Source organism: Lates calcarifer, linkage group LG7_2, assembly GCF_001640805.2.
Source record: "Lates calcarifer isolate ASB-BC8 linkage group LG7_2, TLL_Latcal_v3, whole genome shotgun sequence".
Taxonomy (NCBI): Eukaryota; Metazoa; Chordata; class Actinopteri; family Centropomidae; genus Lates; species Lates calcarifer.
Genome location: NC_066854.1, coordinates 7,132,471 through 7,150,881, shown reverse-complemented (window position 1 = coordinate 7,150,881; position 18,411 = coordinate 7,132,471). Strand labels below are relative to the sequence as shown.

Here is an 18,411-nt window from a genome sequence, read left to right as displayed (position 1 = left end):
GTGTAATTTAGATGTAGCTGTGTTCCATAATAGATGTAAATTTGATGCATGTGTGTATCTGTGAATTCAATTTAGAGGAATGTGACTGATGGTGTTTGTGAGCATGCAATAGATGTAGCAATAAGAATGCAAATTGGATGTGTGTGTGTGTGTGTGTGGAGATGTGTGTACAGTACGTGCGTGACCCTGGCAGAGGTTAACGAGAGCAGGGTGACAGTGACAGAGGAGTGTGTTATAATGATCCCAGCTAGTCCTTGGGCCTGTGTACGTGGAGGAAGCACATAAACCTTCAACTTCACTGCTTTTGTTCTCAGACTTGTTTGCTGTTTTTTTTAAACTCACACACGCGCCTCATACACATGCCCTTTATAAAGGATGTGCACTACCTCTTCGGAATCCTTGTGTCTGCCACCAGACCTTTGCAGCGGTTAGTCCAGGGTGCTGCTGCAGGACTGGTGTTCAGTGTCTTTCAGTTTATCTGCACCACTTTTCTGCTGCCTGTTGCAGCTCATATTGCATTCATGTGGCATCGAAATAATCAGAAAAATGAGTTGGAACAACGACTCAGAAATTAATGTATTTCATATCAATATTCATATTTCATATCAAGCCTGCAAAATGAGACCGTCCAAGGAACACTTGAATGCAGCACTAACCATGGTCAGACCCTTCATGCTTCTCCTTCTGGATGATTTTTGCTACATCATTCTGAGCACCCAGGGGTCACTTAGCCTTGGTCAAAGCTATCCTCTGTCCTGGAGCCAGAGTGGAGGAATGAACTCCCAACTGGAGTCAGAGCAGCAGGACCACTGCCCATCTTCTGCTGCAGGCTGAAAACTCACCTTATCAGACTATACTTCGACAACCCATGGTCCTATTCTCTAGAAAAAAAGCACCGTACAACTAAATACTCTCTTAGATGCTTGTTATAAGCTGCTCTAGACAGAAGCAAATGCTTTGAAGATTTGAATGAATTTTTGCTTCTTTTTTGGAAAGAAATGAGTAAGAAATGTATCTGGAGGCCAAATGCAAAATCGATGACTTGAGAAAAGTTTTTACATTCGCAATCTAGTGTCAGTGTTCTGACACTGTTCTGACAAAATATGGCACAATGGTACAAACACACTAGTAATAATACAGCTTCATTGATGCTATTCAGTACTACGAAACATGCAGTCAGAGATTGTCGTCTCCTGTGATCTTCTCCTAGTATGCCCCCATCATGCAGGTCCCCTCTCTTAGCCATCCAATATCAAAAGCAGCGCTCTTCCTGTTTATCTTGCAGCACTGTCCTTGTTTATCTGCTGTTAAAAGCCACAGTTCAGGCCTCTGCAGAGATTATTAGAGAAGCTCATTCTGTTTCATCTCTATCTGCTCTTCTATCTGCCTTCCTCTTTTATCTCCTGTTCTCTTCTTTTGTCCACCGGCTAGATTGGGTGGTTGAGAAGCAGGTAGATAAAGGTTGAAGTAGCCACCTGCGTCCCAGTCACACACACACACACACAGACACACTTTGTTCTGATGTTTGGCAGGACTACCTGTAAGTTAATTTGTATCCCTATCTATGTAGCCTGGAGGAAAATGCAAATGGCTTTTGAAGAGCTCGCACATAGAAAGGCAGGGAATGTGTATGTGTATGTGTGTGTGTGTGTTTGTGTGTGTGTGTGTGTGTGTGTGTGTGTGTGTGTGTGTAGCTGTGTATTGCTGTATCAGTAATTTTATGATTGTACATCCTGATTTTCAGTATCTTCAACGATACCTGTGTGTGTTTTTTGACAGCACCCTCACGAGGATGGTGGAGTTTCCGGGCGACCGGGGGCCCCTGGGTATCCATGTGATCCCCTACTGCTCCTCTCTCAGTGGACGGTAATATCACACACACACACACACACACACACACACACTCATATAGATGCACACATGTCGCACAAATACAGCCTCACACTCTCCACTGCATCCACTTGTAATCAATCAGACGTCCATAAGAAAAGGCAGATAGCAATGTTGACTCATAGAAATGCATAAAAGTTCAAGTGCTGGCATGTAATCATACATGTGTTTACCTTCATGAATTCATATTCGCTCTATGTCATGTGTGTTCTAAGGACCCTGGGCCTTCACATTAAAGGCATCGAGGAAAACAGCCGCTCCAAGAAGGAGAATATCTTCCAAGAGGATGAGTGCATCGTCCAAATCAACGACACACCACTCCAGGACAAGACCTTCGCGCAGTAAGTGTGCAAAGCACAGGGTGAGCTGGAGGGGTGTGTGTTTATGTCTGGAAATGCTAATATTTGATCAGAGCTGAATAGGGCTAGCCTTAAATAGCATTTTATCAAATCTGAATCCAGCAGTGGTCACTGATGTGATCTGGAATTGGAGCAGGAAAATAGCTTTTTTGCTATTTGTTTTTGTGTGTTTCTCCTCCCACTCACCCACCACTACTGTTGCAAGATATCCCACCTGTCACTCAGTTTGCCTTCTCTATCAGCCAAAGACAAATCCTCCCCACTCTCTACCCGTGCTATCTCTCCACTACATCTACTCTCACAAAAGAGTCTATCTCTGTTCCTAATTTTTGCTCCTCTCCAGCACACACACACCTCCAACCCCCTTTATTTCCTCCGTCCTCACTGAATAGGCCCATTTAACCGCATCCCACTGCGCCGCCTGTGTTGTGTGAATGTTGGGGCTGATAGTGGGCTATTAAAGCTGCAATAGGAGTTTGCTGTAAGGTCTCCCCCATCTGATAGGGACCACAGTGTCCCAAACCAGCTGGAAGAGTCACCCTGCACTCGATCCAAATTGATATACAGCTCCATTAACGACGCACAAGCCTCATTCACCCTCCTCATTCTCTGCTGTCCAATTGTCTGTGTTCTCGTTCTGTGTTCTGCTTGACTTTCTTGGGCTCTTTTGCTGTTTTTCAGTTTCATTGTGTTCCCCAAATTAGATTGGCTCTGAGTTTTGAACCATTATCTTATAATTTGAGTGGTCGCTGCCTCAGTCAGATGTCCCTCTCTGAGTTTTGCCGTTACTTTAAATCACATATCCAACGCCAAAAATGTTTTGCCACACTCACTTATTTTTCTTCTAGGTCACAGGAAGTGTTCCGCCAGGCCATGAGCTCCTCCACAGTCCGCCTGGAGGTCCTCCCCCTTGCCAACAAGCAGCGCTACGAGAAGAGCCTGATAGGCCAACTTTTCACGGGTGACGGCAAAGACTCCCCCATTAAAGGGAAGAGCCCAATGGTAGTCCGCTCCAAAACCAACCCCCAGCCAGAACTCAAACCGAACGCCAAACTGGAAGCGAGGAGACCAGACACACGCGCCAAGACCCCCGAGCCGGGTGCAGTGAACGTGGCACCGCCTGAGCTCCAGCCCAAGCATGGCTCCTTGGAAAGAGACTCTCCCACACCTTCCTCCCCGACACCTAGGACCCGAAGCCAGAGCCCCCTGGCCAGTAAGAGTCCTGCTGTGCCTGGTCTGGCGAACCTCACCAGCAAGAAGGCCGGCAAGCGGATAAAGATTGACCTGAAGAAAGGTAAATATACAGTTGAATAATTATTTAATTTTAATTTTTCTCAATTAGTCTCCTGTTTCTTGGGTGGAGAATTAGACCTGTGAGCCTTTCAAGTTGGAGAACTATTTACCATTTGAGTTTGGATCAGGTGTAGTCTATATTGAAAGTAACTTTGCAGTGTGAAGATATTTTTAATTTTTTTTATCTTGCAGGATAACCGTACACACCATCTACTTGTTTTGCTTTTAGATTTTAACCCAGACTGAATCAGCCCTGACATCTCCACCGCCTTATCTCTGATCCCTCTAAAACACACCAGTGCGGGAGCACTGATGTGTCGATAGCACAGGAATAGGTTCTTAGGACTGTGAATGGGCTCTGTTCTAGCAACCTGTAGTATTACGGGGCAGTGAAAGGATCCCTGTAATTGGGCTACATGCACACACACATGCTACAGGTACCCAGAGAAAGGCGAGAAGATACCGAGATGAAAGGATAGAAGAAATTGGGCTCCACACTCTTGGGCTCCAGCTCAAAGCCCCATTCACAGCTGTTTTATTGTTAGCTTCTCTCTTTTCCCAGCACCCTTTCATCCCTTCCGTTTTCTTCCTGTTCTCTCTCCATCCTTCTTTTGTTTGACTTTTTTTTCGCCCCCTTTTTCCCTCCATCCCTTTCACCTGATGCAAGATCAGAGCAGAGGGTATTATGGGGTTTCTAACACCCTCTCCCTTGGCAACAGGCTCTTTCTCTCTGTGATTGACAGGCGGTGAGGTTTAGGTGCGCTAATGTAGGGCAGGCAGAGGCTTAGCTTGGAGACCAGATAGCATCGCTTGCCGCCTTTAGTATGCCACGCCGGCTTTGCTCTCCTTGCACTCACACACACATACTGACACACACACACAGAGCGTGGCACATTTCACTCATGGCTTGGGGCTTGTGAGGCCGTGAAAAAGGGAGAGGGTGGAGGCTCAGGGGGTTGATGGCTCATGCATGTGTGTGTGTGTGTGTGTGGCCTCAGAAACACACAAACAATTGTAAATGTATACACACACAGATAAACGCAGGATCACACGCACAAGGAAAATCTTTGTGGAAATCACGTAGCCTCCCCAGGGAGGGAAGCTAGAGAAGGGAATAATATCTCTCAGGTTCTTCTCCCTCTCTCTCTCTCTCTCTCTTCCCGCCGCCCCCACCTTCCTTCCATCTTCTCCCTCTACCTCCCTTCATCAGCCACCGTTAGGCCTGCTCACACGTGAAATTAAAGGCAGAGTCTGTCTAATCCAGCTAGGAGAGAAGCCTTCTCCTGGCGGCTCAGAGGCTGAGCCAGGCAACTAACCCCCAGAGGAAAACAGGCACTTAACCAGTAGTTAATGTAGAGGACGATACTAAAACCACAGACTGGGTTCAGAAAGACAGGAGAAGAGGAGAGAGGGAAAACTCAGTGGCGAGTGGAGAAGGAGAAAGAAAGGAGAAAAGTGACAGAATAGGGGGACAAGAGGGAAAATTCAATTAAAACGAAATTAAAAAGTCATAAAATTCATAATTAAGTCTCGTCTGCAGGGGGATTGATGTCTCTAATGCACACCGTGACGCAGGCTGCTTTGTTCCCTGCAGGCACTGAGGGTCTGGGCTTCACCGTGGTAACCCGGGACTCCACAGTCCACGGGCCGGGGCCAATCCTGGTGAAGAACATCCTGCCACGAGGCGCAGCAATCAAAGATGGCCGCCTGCAGCCTGGAGACCGCATCTTGGAGGTAAGACAGGGCTAAGCCTGGTGGTCTCCCACTGAGTACAAAACCAACTGTCTCTTATCTGTCAGTATCAGGGACAGCATCATCACTAATAGCTGCAATTTGAACTGCCCTGCTGGATAAACTGAGTAATTACACTTCCCCAAGAAAATGTCCACATTTAAGGATGACACCTTGTACTAAATTACAAAAATATATTTTTTCTTTGACCTCAAGTGGTGTCTAATTTCTTTGTTTTAGCTTTACATTACAAGAACTATTAAAACAGGGGACGCTGCAACCACATAGTCTTGAACCCCTAGACCACCAGGATGACAGCTTCAAAAAATTACCAAACAAATAGCACCAAAACTTTATTTAGAGGTGTGTGGGGAAATATGTTTGTTCATCTTTTTGGGTGTAATGACCCTTTAAACACAGAAGCCTCTACGTCTGATCCTCTACTAGTGTTGTGGAACACTGCCAGTAGATAATACACTTCACTTTAATCTACTACTGTGTGTCTGTGCGCTTTCTTTTTGTGTGTGTGTGTGTGTGTATGTGTAGGTGAATGGAGTTGACATGACAGGCCGTAGCCAGGAGGAACTCGTGGCCATGCTGCGCAGCACCAAGCAGGGAGAGAGCGTGTGTGTGGTGGTGGCACGGCAGGAGGACATCTTCCTGCCGCGGGAGCTGGTAAGAGTGTGAATACACAAAAAAAACCAAAAAAAAACACAGCACCCATGTCCTCATGCAGCCTGCTGCACCTTTACACACTGTCCCCTTTTCTCCTTTGGTCAGTCACTCATTTGACTTCTGCAGTGGTCGTTGCTTTTGCTCTCCTTTTTCTTTCTCCTCCTCTTCATGTCTTCCATTTGCAGTCCTCTTTTTTAACATTTTCTGCACATTGTGCCACTTTTCCTTTTTTCCTCTCTCAAAGGAGCAAACTCCTTTTATGCCCTCTTGCCTATAAACACCCCACACGGACGAACACACAAACGCTCCCAGAGCACGCTCCGGCCTTCCTGTCCCTGCTTTGGTTTGTTGACACAGCGACGCCAGAGGAAGTCACGCGTGCGGGCCGCAGCGGGGCCCTCGCAGGAAGCGTGTGAGTGTGTCAACGCGTTGCAGGTGTTAAGTGACCGTTTACCTGTAGCGGCTGATGGGGTCACGGGTCTCCGTCAGGGGGTCGCGAAACCAACACAGTTCGACTTCTCCTCACAGGGAACCTTTTATCAATAAACACACGCTTTTTTAAACATACACACACACAGCCAGGTGGTTCCTTGAAAGAGTCCCGCTCTCTGTAAATGATGTTTTCGCCCGTGCACTTCTATTCTCTCCCCTCTGTCCTCTGTGGTTATTCTGATTATTCCCTTTCCTTTACTTCAAAGAGCTGTGAGAAAGGCGCGCAGGGCTTTGTAGTGACTGATGCATATTCACACCTAGAGTTCACACACATACACACGCACACATGCACACAAACTCCTAAACACCTAGTCCTTGATAAAAAAAAAAACTTGAACACGAGCTCTCTCTCTCACACACATGCATGCACACACAAACACATCACACAATCTTTAAACAGCCAAGTTACTGCTTCCGAAAATAGTTTGCCCTCATTAATGGCCCAGCAGTCTTGGCATAACAAGTGCACTTTGAAGAGCCTCTACAGTCTTCATCTAACACTTGCTTGTATTTGTGCATTAGAGAGAGACTTAAAGAGAGAGAGAGAGAGGAGTAGTGGGAAAGGAGAATGAGAGAGAGCTTTCACTCCTGTCTCTATCGAGGCTGTTGAAGTTGTTGGTGCCCCGCGAGATCTGGCCCTTATCTCCAGCACAGTCCTCCACCTCAAAGACGGTTTGATGTCCCCTAAGTACACACACTCTCACTCACATATTTATAGATACACACAGAAATGCCACAAGGATTACATAAACACACAGATGAAGAAACCACCACAGAGAAAAAGTTCATCATTAAAAGTAGCCAAATGAGCACATGCAAACACACAAGCACTTGACAAGAAGCGAACCCAAACAGAAACAAAGATGCAGCTAGACGACTGCTTCCAGCCGACAGTAAACAACATTTTTACCTTTCCAAAATCTACACTCTCCTCCAAAAAAAACAAATCAAAAAACAAAGAAAGATCAATTCCCTCCCTTTTCTCGCTCTTTGTCTTTCCTCTCTCCCTTCCCTCGCCTCGCCCGACTCTCTCCCCCGCCACTCTCAAGTAGTAAATTGTCGTGGAATTACACAGAGAACTTGGTGAGGAGCGGCTCTCGACGATTTGGTCACACAAAGAGATGTAATGATGATGGAGATGCATTAAGGCGACGTGGCCATCTGCCTCTTCTGTCGTAGGAGAATGTTTGTCTGCATGCCTGTCTAACTTAGTGTGGGGACTCATGAATATTTATGTTTCAGAGGCTGTAATATCTTGTAAAACCTGCCTTTATGTGTCCACAGAGATGCGGTCATATTTGTTAAAATAACTATCAGATGCAAATCAGTAGTTCATTATCCCAGTGTTACATCCAGTAGCTGCTGAGATTAATTGGCTGAATTACAATTTTAAGTTTTTCTTGACTAACCTCACTGTTGCTGCTGCAGATAATGACTCTACAATATCAGCTTGTTGCATATATCAAGGTTTAATTTGACTTTCTCTGGGAATGCACATGCACACAATAGTAGGTGTTTGTTTTTTATGAACATTAGATGAGATATTTTTGGACCATTTATGACACATTTTGATGATGTAATCAGGTTATTTACCTGTTGAAATTTACTTTATCCCTGACAGTGCCTACAGGTGGTACAGTACTATAGACCCCTACTTTTGCTCCAGGGTTTAATCCTGAAAAAGCCTCTTCTGTCCAGCTTTCTTGTAAGTGCTCAGTGGGTTTTTTGGGCCTGTGGACCACCTACAAAAAACTTGTTTACATACACTTAATTAACCCTGTTATAGTCTGGAACCTGAGTAACCATAAATAAGTTGAGGGATTATCAGAACCCTTGTAAAAACATCTCTCTCCTGAGAGCTGGTAAACTTGATTTCTTGGAGGCCATGACAAAGACTTCAGAAAGGGAAAGTATTGCTATCACAGAATAACAGAAAAATGAAAGGAAAGATCATTACTCACAACAATGTGTCCTTCTATCCACAGTAATTAAACAGAAAGTCCAACATAGACTGAAACTGACACTAAATTAAATAAGTCCAAGTAAGTCGGCTTTCATGGCTGAAGAATAGTCTATTTGTAAAGTTCAGACACATTTGCACTGTAAGGGAAAACTATGTGCTCCCACTACTGACCCTGTTCTCTCACAGCGCTGTTACTCTGAGAAAAAATGAAAAAGAGAAAAAAGCTCTGCAGACTGCAGCGTCTTTTATCACTGTTACATTCAAAATATGCCAGCCTTGCCTGAAAATTATAGCAGTTTGTAAGGGAGAAAGCTCATTATTGGCTAGTTGCAAGTAACCAGGGGTTTTGCAGTATCTGATCTCCTGACCACTTCTCCCACTAACCTAGTTTCTTGTGTGCATAAAAAGTATTCAACTCCAAACTCTAAACTCTAATTTACTGCAAAAGCAAAAAATATCTGAAAGATAAAGAAAGATCCAAAGATCTGAACATTTACCAACTGTTAAAAGTTGTTAATCAAGAGCCACACTGGCATGTTCAAAATACTGATTGTAGATACAGACAAACTGCTCAGGGACATAATAGGCACAATTCCCTCACTGACAGCTGTGATGTGTTGCTGTTAATACCTTTTAACACTGCAATTACCCACAAAAGTCTAAAAGCCATTTTTTCTAATGAAAATACAATTTGGTCAACTGATGGTATGACAGGATTAAGAGTACATTCATGCTAGCAGCTAAGTGAGGCTGTGCTTTTGTTCTTTTGTTGTTAATTTGCTCTAAACAAAGTACACAGTGGCAGATAGAAATGTCTTTAGTTTTTAGACACAAAGTCATAAAGCAAAGAACAAATTGTGATTTTGACTTGATTTTGACAGTGGGTGAATCATTAGGAGATTACCAGTTATTTCAGTTCAGTTTGTGGGTATTTGTTATTGCTGCTTTCCCAACACTAGTATTAATAGCTGTTTACTTACCAGTCTAAAAGAAACATTTCAATGTTCAATTTTAACATCAAACTTTATTCCTTTACTCACTAAGAGCTGCCTCCAGTGGTGGAAAGCAATGGCAATGTTTTGCTTCTAGTTCTTATCACTTTTCTTCTACTGAAGTTAGCAGGCCAACAAGCTAGCCCTGTCTCATCACTGATGCTCAGTAGGCATATTCTAACCTCCTGTATTGTAAATGCAATGATGGCCAAGCCCTTGGCAAGTGACCATCACCACCACCCACTCAAGGCAAAAAACCACATTCAGCAGCAGAGAAAACTTACACATAGCCCCTTTAATCTAAATAGCTGTAAAGTTATTTCACACTAAACCATGCAAATGTCAATGTCCTCCTTTTGTTTAAGGAGGTGAGAGGATCACCAAAGTCATTAACATTTATCCTCTCAGGAACAAGACTGCTTACAAAATTTCATTGCGATCGATCATGCAATCCATTCCATATTTCAGTCTGACTTTCCCATCCCTAGAGCTCTGAAGCTAATATGACTGCACTAGTATCAGCAGGAATCAACTTGATTAAGTAAAGTACTGCCCACTGACTGAGGGACGCTGAGAGGTCAGGGGTCAGCTGAGCTACAGAACAGCAGCCCTTGAGCTGGTCAGGGTTCGATGCTTTGCCAAAGGGCACTTCAGCAGAGCCGACACTTGCTGACACAGCAGTTTGAACCCAGGTCGTGCGGTTAAAAACGCTATTTGCTGTAGTTACTGCATCACCCTGCTGCCAACCTCTAGAAAACAAGTGAAGTAGACTTTTAGAGGAACTAGCTGAACTACTGATTGATTAGTTTCAATAGAGTGAGTATTGATGTTTCATGAGCAGTGAGTAGTTCTGTGACAGCGCTCGGCTGTGCTGGGAGGCCTACTGGTCTCTTTTAGTCAAAAGAATAACAATAAAGCCTTCGAATTAGCCTCATTATGAAGATACAAAAGGACGCCGATTTTTCTGCCCCTTCTCCTGTACTCTCACACACTCCCTAAGTAATTAAAAAGTGATAACTTCTAATCACAGTTTCACTCCTGTCAGCATTTCTGCGTCTCCATTCCTCGGCGCTCTCATTATTTCACAGGGCCTCGTTTTGTTTCAGGATGGAGATGGTGCTTTGAGTCAAAGAGAGTGTGTTTTTTTGGGTTTTTTTTTTTTTGGGTGGGGGTGGGGGGTTCAGCAGGAGTGTGATGAGTGTGTGTTTGTGTGAGTGAAAGTGTTGCAGAATTATGACTTTGCCAAGGACAGGATGGAGGGGTCACTCTGCACATGGTTGACCCTCAGTTGCCAGCAAGCCTAGTCCAGTTCACAGGAAAAGGGGTCGTCAGGCAGAAAGCGACTTTGTCGTGTTGCTTCTTCTCAACCATCTTGTCCTCTTTTTATTTATCTACCAATACTCTATGTCTATCCCTCTCTTCTTTGTTTCCCTTTCTGTCAGTCTCTCTTCAAGGCAGGGTTCTTCTTTCACTTTTCCCTTTTTATTATCCTCCATCCTCTTCCAGCGTGCGCCGGCATTATCCATCAATCAGTCATTTTACTTTCCTTTCTCTTCATTGTGAGGTAAAGGTGTAAAGCGGCGAAGAGGCAGACATTAAGGCGATTAATTGGCATCTCCATCGTCGCTGTGGAGCACGGCGAGATCTCATCTTAATTGAATGTCGCTCTCACCGCTAATCCCACCGCTTTGAAACCCCCCATTTAGAAATCCTCAGCGACAAAAGGCTCTGTGTGTAATCGCTGTGTATCACCCCCCCCCCCCCCTTCTCCTTGCCACCCACCCTGGGGTAAGAAAAAGCTCCTTTTGTCTCCTCATTTGGGTGTTGAAGAGGGTGGTCTCTCTCCTGGCTAAAAGCTTGTTAAAGAGCCATTGCTGAGGGGCTAACAGTGCAGGGAGGGGGGGTCAATGAGTGGAGCCAGGGGGTCTCAGCCACTCTGGGGACACAATCTGCCCCCAAGGAAAGGGCATTAGAGGGGATATTGGAGTGTGTGAAAGTGTGTGCCTGCTTTTGGACCACCACTGAGATTCAGGTGGTTGTGTAAATAGATTTAGATCAGCAGCGAGACACAGTAAACAAACATGTTCAGTCTGTGTGGCTTCTCATTTTAATAACTTTCCAATATCTTGGTTTGTTTCCAGAGCCTGCTGTGCTCTGATCTGGCCACCTTCACCTTGCGTGTTGTTGCAGCATAGATCACAGAGGTATTTAAAAACCTCCCAGGTTGCCATCTGAGCCTTCTCAAGTGTCTCTCAAGCAGGAAGTAGCGGGTCGTCTTTGTAATTCCTCTGGTTTTGAATAACAGCACTCTGAAATACCTTGCTGATAAAAATAAGCTCTGACTGAAAGTCTCCTGTTATAGTGAGGTAGAAAATAGAATCTGTGAATTTTGAAGGACACATTTTGCTTCATTTCTCTTGTTGTGATTTCAGTCACCACCTAATATCAGGTGTCACAGATGTATCAGTATTAGAGTCAATGCAGGAACAAACGCAAAAAGAACCTGCAATAATATGTTTTATTAACTTTTTTGTACATTTGACTCCACTCAAAATGAGTTCATTTTATTGTTACTTAACTTGAATGAATTTGAAGAATGATTTACATGCCAAGTCTGCTTTTCTCTGTGCAACCAGCAGGAATTTGTGACATCAAGACTGGTTTTGAAGTCAAATGTGATCCAGTATACAACCTAAAGTATAAAGTGGAAACCTGGAAGTCTTCAGGGCACATACACTGAGAGTGAAGTAGGAGACATCTTGTGTCCAGCAGTTACAGGGAGAAGGAGAAACCAAATCGGACACAGATTAGTATTCAGTTACTGTTCTGGAGGGGATTTTAACATTTTTCTGAATTCAGGTTTAAAATCACTGAAGTACTTTTTGTGGGTATTTCATGCCTTTTTAGTTTCACAGCAGAGAGACGACAGGAAACCTGGACAAGTTTATATACAGAGTGCTTTAAATTTCAGTGATGTGTGCTGTTCAAAGTGTAATTTTTATTCATGTTTACTGTCACTCTTACATTGCCATTCTCTAAATGCCTAATGTAATCTATACTTAGCTTTACCTGACAAACCAACTCTAGTGCCAGTTTGTTTCCTGTTTCCTGACACTGGTTTCTTTTAACCATGATATTGTTATTTCCAAGTAGTTCTGTTAGAAATACTACATTGGTCCTCTAATTCAAACCAAGTTGTTTCGTCTATAAATCTGCACATGACCTTCCAGGTTTAGCTCCTTTTACCTTTTACTGGGTAGAGAGCTCTGACTCACACTTTGGAACCGAGTAACTCTCCTCGAGGCTTTAGCAGGCTGTTGTTTTAATTAAGCACCTAGACGAGGCAGTGCAGAATAGTGCTGACAGAGGGAGACAGACTTTGGGGGACTGGAGGATCACAGTGAGGTTGAGAGTGAGCACCTACGTTGGTGAATTTTTGCAAAAATTACACTGGAGGACATATTTGCCTCCCACATCCTCCATCCTCGCGCCGTGATGAGAGAGGAAATGCGAACATGGATTCCTGATTCAGTTGAGGGAAAGGTGCCTGATGTAAGGCTCCTGCAATCCTGGCACGGGTACTCAGATCTTTAAATCCATGACAACTGGTATGGCTTCTATGATGTATATGCATACTCTTACAGGGTGCACTTTATGAGTGGCTGTTGTCTGAACTGAATGAACCCCGGAGCTACTTTCAGTCTCAGCCACAGCAACAAGAGCAGAGAGAAATGGATGTGAAGATGTGCGAACACATGCATACACACACACACACACACACACACACCCTCTTAACCTTCCATCCCTCCTCTTCAAAGAAAAATAAAGCTTGGGAGTGAGGTGGTGTAGAGGCGCCTCCCTTCCGCAGGCGCTCTTTTCCCTGGGTGACTGAACCTGGCGTTTTCTCCCCTCCCTGCTCTCCATTTTGCCATCCTCTAATGACAGACATTTTCCTTTTCTCTTTTGTTGCCCTTTTTTTTCCCCTCGTCTCCCTCCTCCATCTCATTTTCGTAGCAATGCCGCCATTGCCGCTGCCACGGTCATTTCCTTCAGATTAAATAGCAGTGGGTGGGTGGGTGCGAGATGTAGAGGGAGAGAGTAGGAAGTAGAGATGGAACAGAGAGTCTGGGGAGAAGGAGGAGAGGAGAAGTGGAGAAGGGAGAGATGTGCACTCAGATTGAGAGATTAGGTTTAAATGTAAAGAGTGGGGAGGGAGGGAGGGGTGTGAATGAAAGAAGTGTGTATACCTCAGGGACGGGTTATTACTTTTAAATGCCCCTCTGCGCCTCCATCCCCTCTCCTCCTCCCCCTCTTCTTTCCTCCCCCTTCCTCCCCCACTGTGCTCCAGGAGGAGGTATGAAAAGGTTATTATGTTTCCTTTAGAAATGGCTCGCTCTCCGTCTGCGCCTTTCATCTCCAAATGGAATAACCTCTCTACAGTAGCTTTCTTCTTTTTCTCACTGCACCTTCATCTCTCTGTCCAGTACACAACACCTGCTCCTCTCTCCCTCTTTCCCTTTCTCTTACTGACTTGCTTTTTTTCTTCCCTGCAGCCGTCTTCCATCTGACTCTTAAATCCATTTCTCTTCTCCTTCCTTTTATTCCTGGTTTTTGGTGTTGAGTATAATCAGTGTGATGTAGGAGCATGCATTATCAGCCGGTGCATTAGATATAGTGCTCCTACCTCAATCGTAAGCAATCATATACAACAGGTATTATATAGAGCAGGTATTAGGTGTATGTATGAGCAGGCCATTCCTGTTTAGAGTAGGAACTTTTCATGATAAGTGTCTGAACTTGAGGGAAAGTCTCAAATATTTATTTTAATTCTGCGTCCTCCTTCCTTCATTCTCTCTTTCAGAAAGGTGAGGAAGCCAGCAGTCTGGTGCTGGAGGACGGCAGGGAGCAGCTGATGTACGAGATCCCCCTCAACGAAACGGGTTCGGCCGGCCTCGGGGTCAGCCTGAAGGGCAACAAGTCCAGAGAGACAGGAGAAGATTTGGGCATCTTCATCAAGTCCATCATCCACGGAGGGGCAGCTTATAAGGTAGAGGACCCACATACCCAACACACCCACCATGTTATAACTGAGATCCGACAGCTTCACCCAGACAATCAGACAGGTTGTAAACAAACCTCCAGATTAGCCAAACTGATTTGGGAGCGAAGGTTGAACATTAAAATTGTTCCCCAAAGTCTCAATTATAAACAGACACCAGTTCATAAACCTGTCCACAAGTTTAACATACATCATTTTGTGCTAAGTGTTGGTCTGTTTACAACCTGTTGATTCTTCTGGCTGGTGTTTTGCCCCACTGGACTTCTTTTTAGAGATGTCTCTATATTCCCAAATTTGACCTTGGTGAATATAATGTTACCATAATCAATAGGAATGATGGCCACACTGTTCTGATAAAGTGGAATTTTTCCTTTAATTTCTCTAAATTACATTATAGCTGTAAGGTAACAGAGTGTAAAGTTTTTAAATCAGTGATGGATTATACAACTCAAGTTTCAAAGGTCTACTAATTGATTTTCATACTGTACAAAATGAATGGAAACTAGTGGCTGTCTGGACTGGAGGGAAAAATACATCCAAAAATGTAAAACCATACAGTGTGGTTAGCAAAAGTATACATGATAGTGGCTGTGGCCGTAACCAAAGATGGAAACAAAATAAAAGCAAAATATAAATGGAAAAATGAAAAGGCAGATTGATGTTTAGAAAATGTATAAATGTGGTTTCTCTGTGTGTTTCCTTCCTGTATTTTAATATAAAAGATTCTATATCATCCCAAAATGCCTCATTAGGCTTTTGCTGTCACAGAAGCCATTTGGTGCTTTAAAGAGCTCCTTAAAAATACATCAAACATGAGAAATGAGAAGCATTTCGAGAGCCGCATTGCTTTCTTTATTCAGATGTGTGTGTTTCTTGTAACTTTAACCAGAGGTTCTTTGAATTTTCATTTTATACAGGATCACCACTCGAATCAAACAGGTTTTTTTTTGTTTTTGTTCTTTCTTTCCCCAGCCTCATTGTAAGTGTGTGTCCACCCTCTTTCCTCTTCTTTCTGATGTCTTTCTCTGACGTTTCCTCTTATCTCCTCTTCCTTTGCACTTCTCGCCTCTCCGTCCCATTTCCTGTCTTTCTTCGAGGGCACAACCCTTCCCTTTCGCTCAGCTTCCCCGGACCTTTGACCCCCATCGACCCTCAATGGCCTCTTCACATCAGCACCACGTCTGTCTTATCTATATCACTCAGTACTCACTTGAAGTTGTGAGTGCATCAGGAAAAAAAACATCCCGTTTCAGCACTTTGGAGATTCCTCCACTTGGCCTCAATATCTATCCTCCCTCCACCCAGCACACCCCCTCTTCACATGTCACAGCTCCTCCTGCCCCTCGTCGCTGCTCCCAGATCTGCGCGGCACGACGAGGAGGCGCAGAGACGAGTGTGGCGTTGTAGATAAACGGCTGGTCTGGGATCAGGGCCGGCCAGACGGCGGCTCCCCGAAGTGCCTTCAGAAGTAGTTTTCAGACAGCTGCCGATGCGGATAGCGCTCCGACAGAATGGCCCAGTAAAGATCTGCCGGCTGGCTGCAAAACAGGTTTCTGGGACGAGATACAACATAAGAGGAAGAAAGACATGAAGGAAGAGAGACAGACAGTAGCGAGGGAGGGAGGAAGCCCATTGAAAGAAGACAGCGGGTGAACGAGTGCGAGAAGGGAGGGAATCTAAGACAGAAGAAATGAGCGGTATCGAACAATAGAGAGATGGAAAGAGGCGGTATAAGGGGAGAAAGAGAAAATTGAAAAGTGGAGACACTCAGCAGGAACACAATACATGAGGGTATGCATGCATGTGTGTGTGTGTGTGTGTGTGTGTGTGTGTGTGTCTCCCCTCCTCAATGTTGATGCATGCTAATGAAAAGCAGCTAAGGGGCCTGATGAGACTTTACAGCGCCAGGCCCCGTACAGAGGAGGGAACCCGGGCGTCCCCTGAGTCTGACTGACACATTCACACACACACACACACACACAAAGGCACGTCACGCACACACACACAGTCACACAGCAGGCAAAAAAAGGGAGGAGATGAGGAAGAGTCACAGAGAGATCTAACCTATTTAAAGAGTTTTGGCTGCTGTCAGAGCCCGGGGCCTCAATTATATTTTAAAAAAAGTTCATTGACTTTATCCCTGATCCTGTCATATGATCATTTCAAAGAGGCTGCTAAAGAAAACAAATTAAAATTACATGTAGCGTGCTGCTGCTGCTGCTTACATGGAGAATGAAGAAATTAATAGGGAATATCACAGACTCCCACTGATTTTGGCATAAACCTCAATTTTTGATGACATCCTGGGATTTGATGCAGCGTGTCTGTGTGTCTGTGTGTGTGTGTGTGTGTGTGTGTGTGTGTGTGTGTGTGTGTGTGTGTGTGTGTGTGTGTGTGTGTGTGTGTGTGGTTCCAGCCCAGTCAGCATTTAAGGTCAGGCTAGACGGTGCCTTGTTAATGAGACAGGGTCAAAGGGCACTGCTGACCATAATGGACCAATCATACACACACACACCAAAAGAGTCTTTGTGTGTGTGTCTCAAAGTATATTTATTTTTATTTTTATTTTTTTTGCCCTTTACATTGCTTTCCTCATTTGATCCCCCTCTCTCGGTCGCTCACTCGTCCACTCTCTCCCTATCTCACTCTCCCTCCAGGGCAATATTCTGTGTTGGCTCTCTACAAGAGGCTGCTATTTAAAACACTTAGAAGTGATTTAGTGCCCACAGAGGCTATTCCATTAGCTACTCTATGTATTTATCATGCCTCTCTCACTCTCAGTAGATTGCTAACTCTACAATTTTCTACTCTACTTTCTCTCTCTCTGTCATCCTCTCTTACTCTCGCTCTCTCTCAGTCACATTTCACACCTCTCCCAATTTATCTGCTCCATTCTCTTCTCCTAAAACTTTATGGGTGACCAGTCTTGTGTATCTTATTTTATGTGAGATTGTTCTTCTCTTTTTTTTTTCCACTCAAGCATTTCAGGATTAAAAGTTATTATTTGTAAGGCTTTTGAAAGTGACAAGACCAAACAAGAACATCCTCAGAATACTTCAAACTGCTGTTATTCCTGTGTTTTCTATGATGCTAGTTTAGATAAAACAAAAACAAAATACAGCCTTTATTTTGAAAATCTGGGGTCAGGTAAGCTGGCTGTTGGTGGTTTGCTCCTTTATTCAGATGCTAATAACAGCCTGGTGTGGTTATCTTCTCCTAACAGGACGGTCGTTTGAACATTAATGACCAGCTGATAGCAGTAAACGGCGAGTCGCTGCTCGGACGTTCCAACCATGCCGCCATGGAGACGCTGAGGCGCTCCATGTCGTCAGAGGGAAACGCCAGGGGCACCATCCAGCTCGTGGTGCTGAGAGTGCCCAGACAGGTACAGCAGGTATCACCTTTTATCTTACTGTAAACACTTCTGGAATACTGAGAGGCGTATTCCAGTCGTCACATTTCAGATTGGAGATCAAACTCTTGCTATTTGGAAAAACAACATTAACAAGAGGGCATGACATTTTTAGGTCATGGAAGTGCTTTATTTTGGAGAGTCTGGGAAAAGACGGAGATGGCGATGTTGGCAGGAACCCTGACTGTATCTTCTGAATTGGCAGAATGATTATGACAACATGCAATTTTTTGACCTTAAAAGTGCAGCACATGTAAATCTTAAGTGTTGTTTAATATTAAAATTTGTTTGGTCCAATACCCATCATATATTCAAGCAGAAATCAGAAATCTTTTTATAAAGAAAATGTCTCAAGATAGACAGATTCAAAAACCTATCAATCCCTTTAACGACAGGCTCTATCCCTGTTATTTACTGCAGTTATCAAAGCTTTGGTGGATGTGGGGCAACATGTTAAAATTTTAGATTCCCTGAGTTAAGGGATGCTTATGCATTATGAAATCCTACATGCAGCCTGATGCGTTCAAAGATTATTCATAAGTCTC

At 44.2% G+C, this 18,411-nt stretch overlaps 1 protein-coding gene across 2 annotated transcripts in view; it reads left to right on the top strand.

The window, feature by feature from the left end:
- The window catches only part of pard3ba (par-3 family cell polarity regulator beta a), a 141,709-nt gene that overhangs the window by 43,400 nt on the left and 79,898 nt on the right, over positions 1 to 18,411 (top strand). Inside the window, exons 6-12 of one of the 2 annotated variants that reach the window (XM_018660981.2) lie at positions 1,780 to 1,866; positions 2,106 to 2,231; positions 3,098 to 3,543; positions 5,137 to 5,276; positions 5,820 to 5,948; positions 14,257 to 14,442; positions 17,678 to 17,839. In XM_018660981.2, coding sequence (XP_018516497.1) covers positions 1,780 to 1,866; positions 2,106 to 2,231; positions 3,098 to 3,543; positions 5,137 to 5,276; positions 5,820 to 5,948; positions 14,257 to 14,442; positions 17,678 to 17,839 — 1,276 coding nt within the window. Of the gene's footprint in view, positions 1 to 1,779; positions 1,867 to 2,105; positions 2,232 to 3,097; positions 3,544 to 5,136; positions 5,277 to 5,819; positions 5,949 to 14,256; positions 14,443 to 17,677; positions 17,849 to 18,411 lie in introns of both variants that reach the window. The other variant, XM_018660980.2, reaches the window with a different exon arrangement.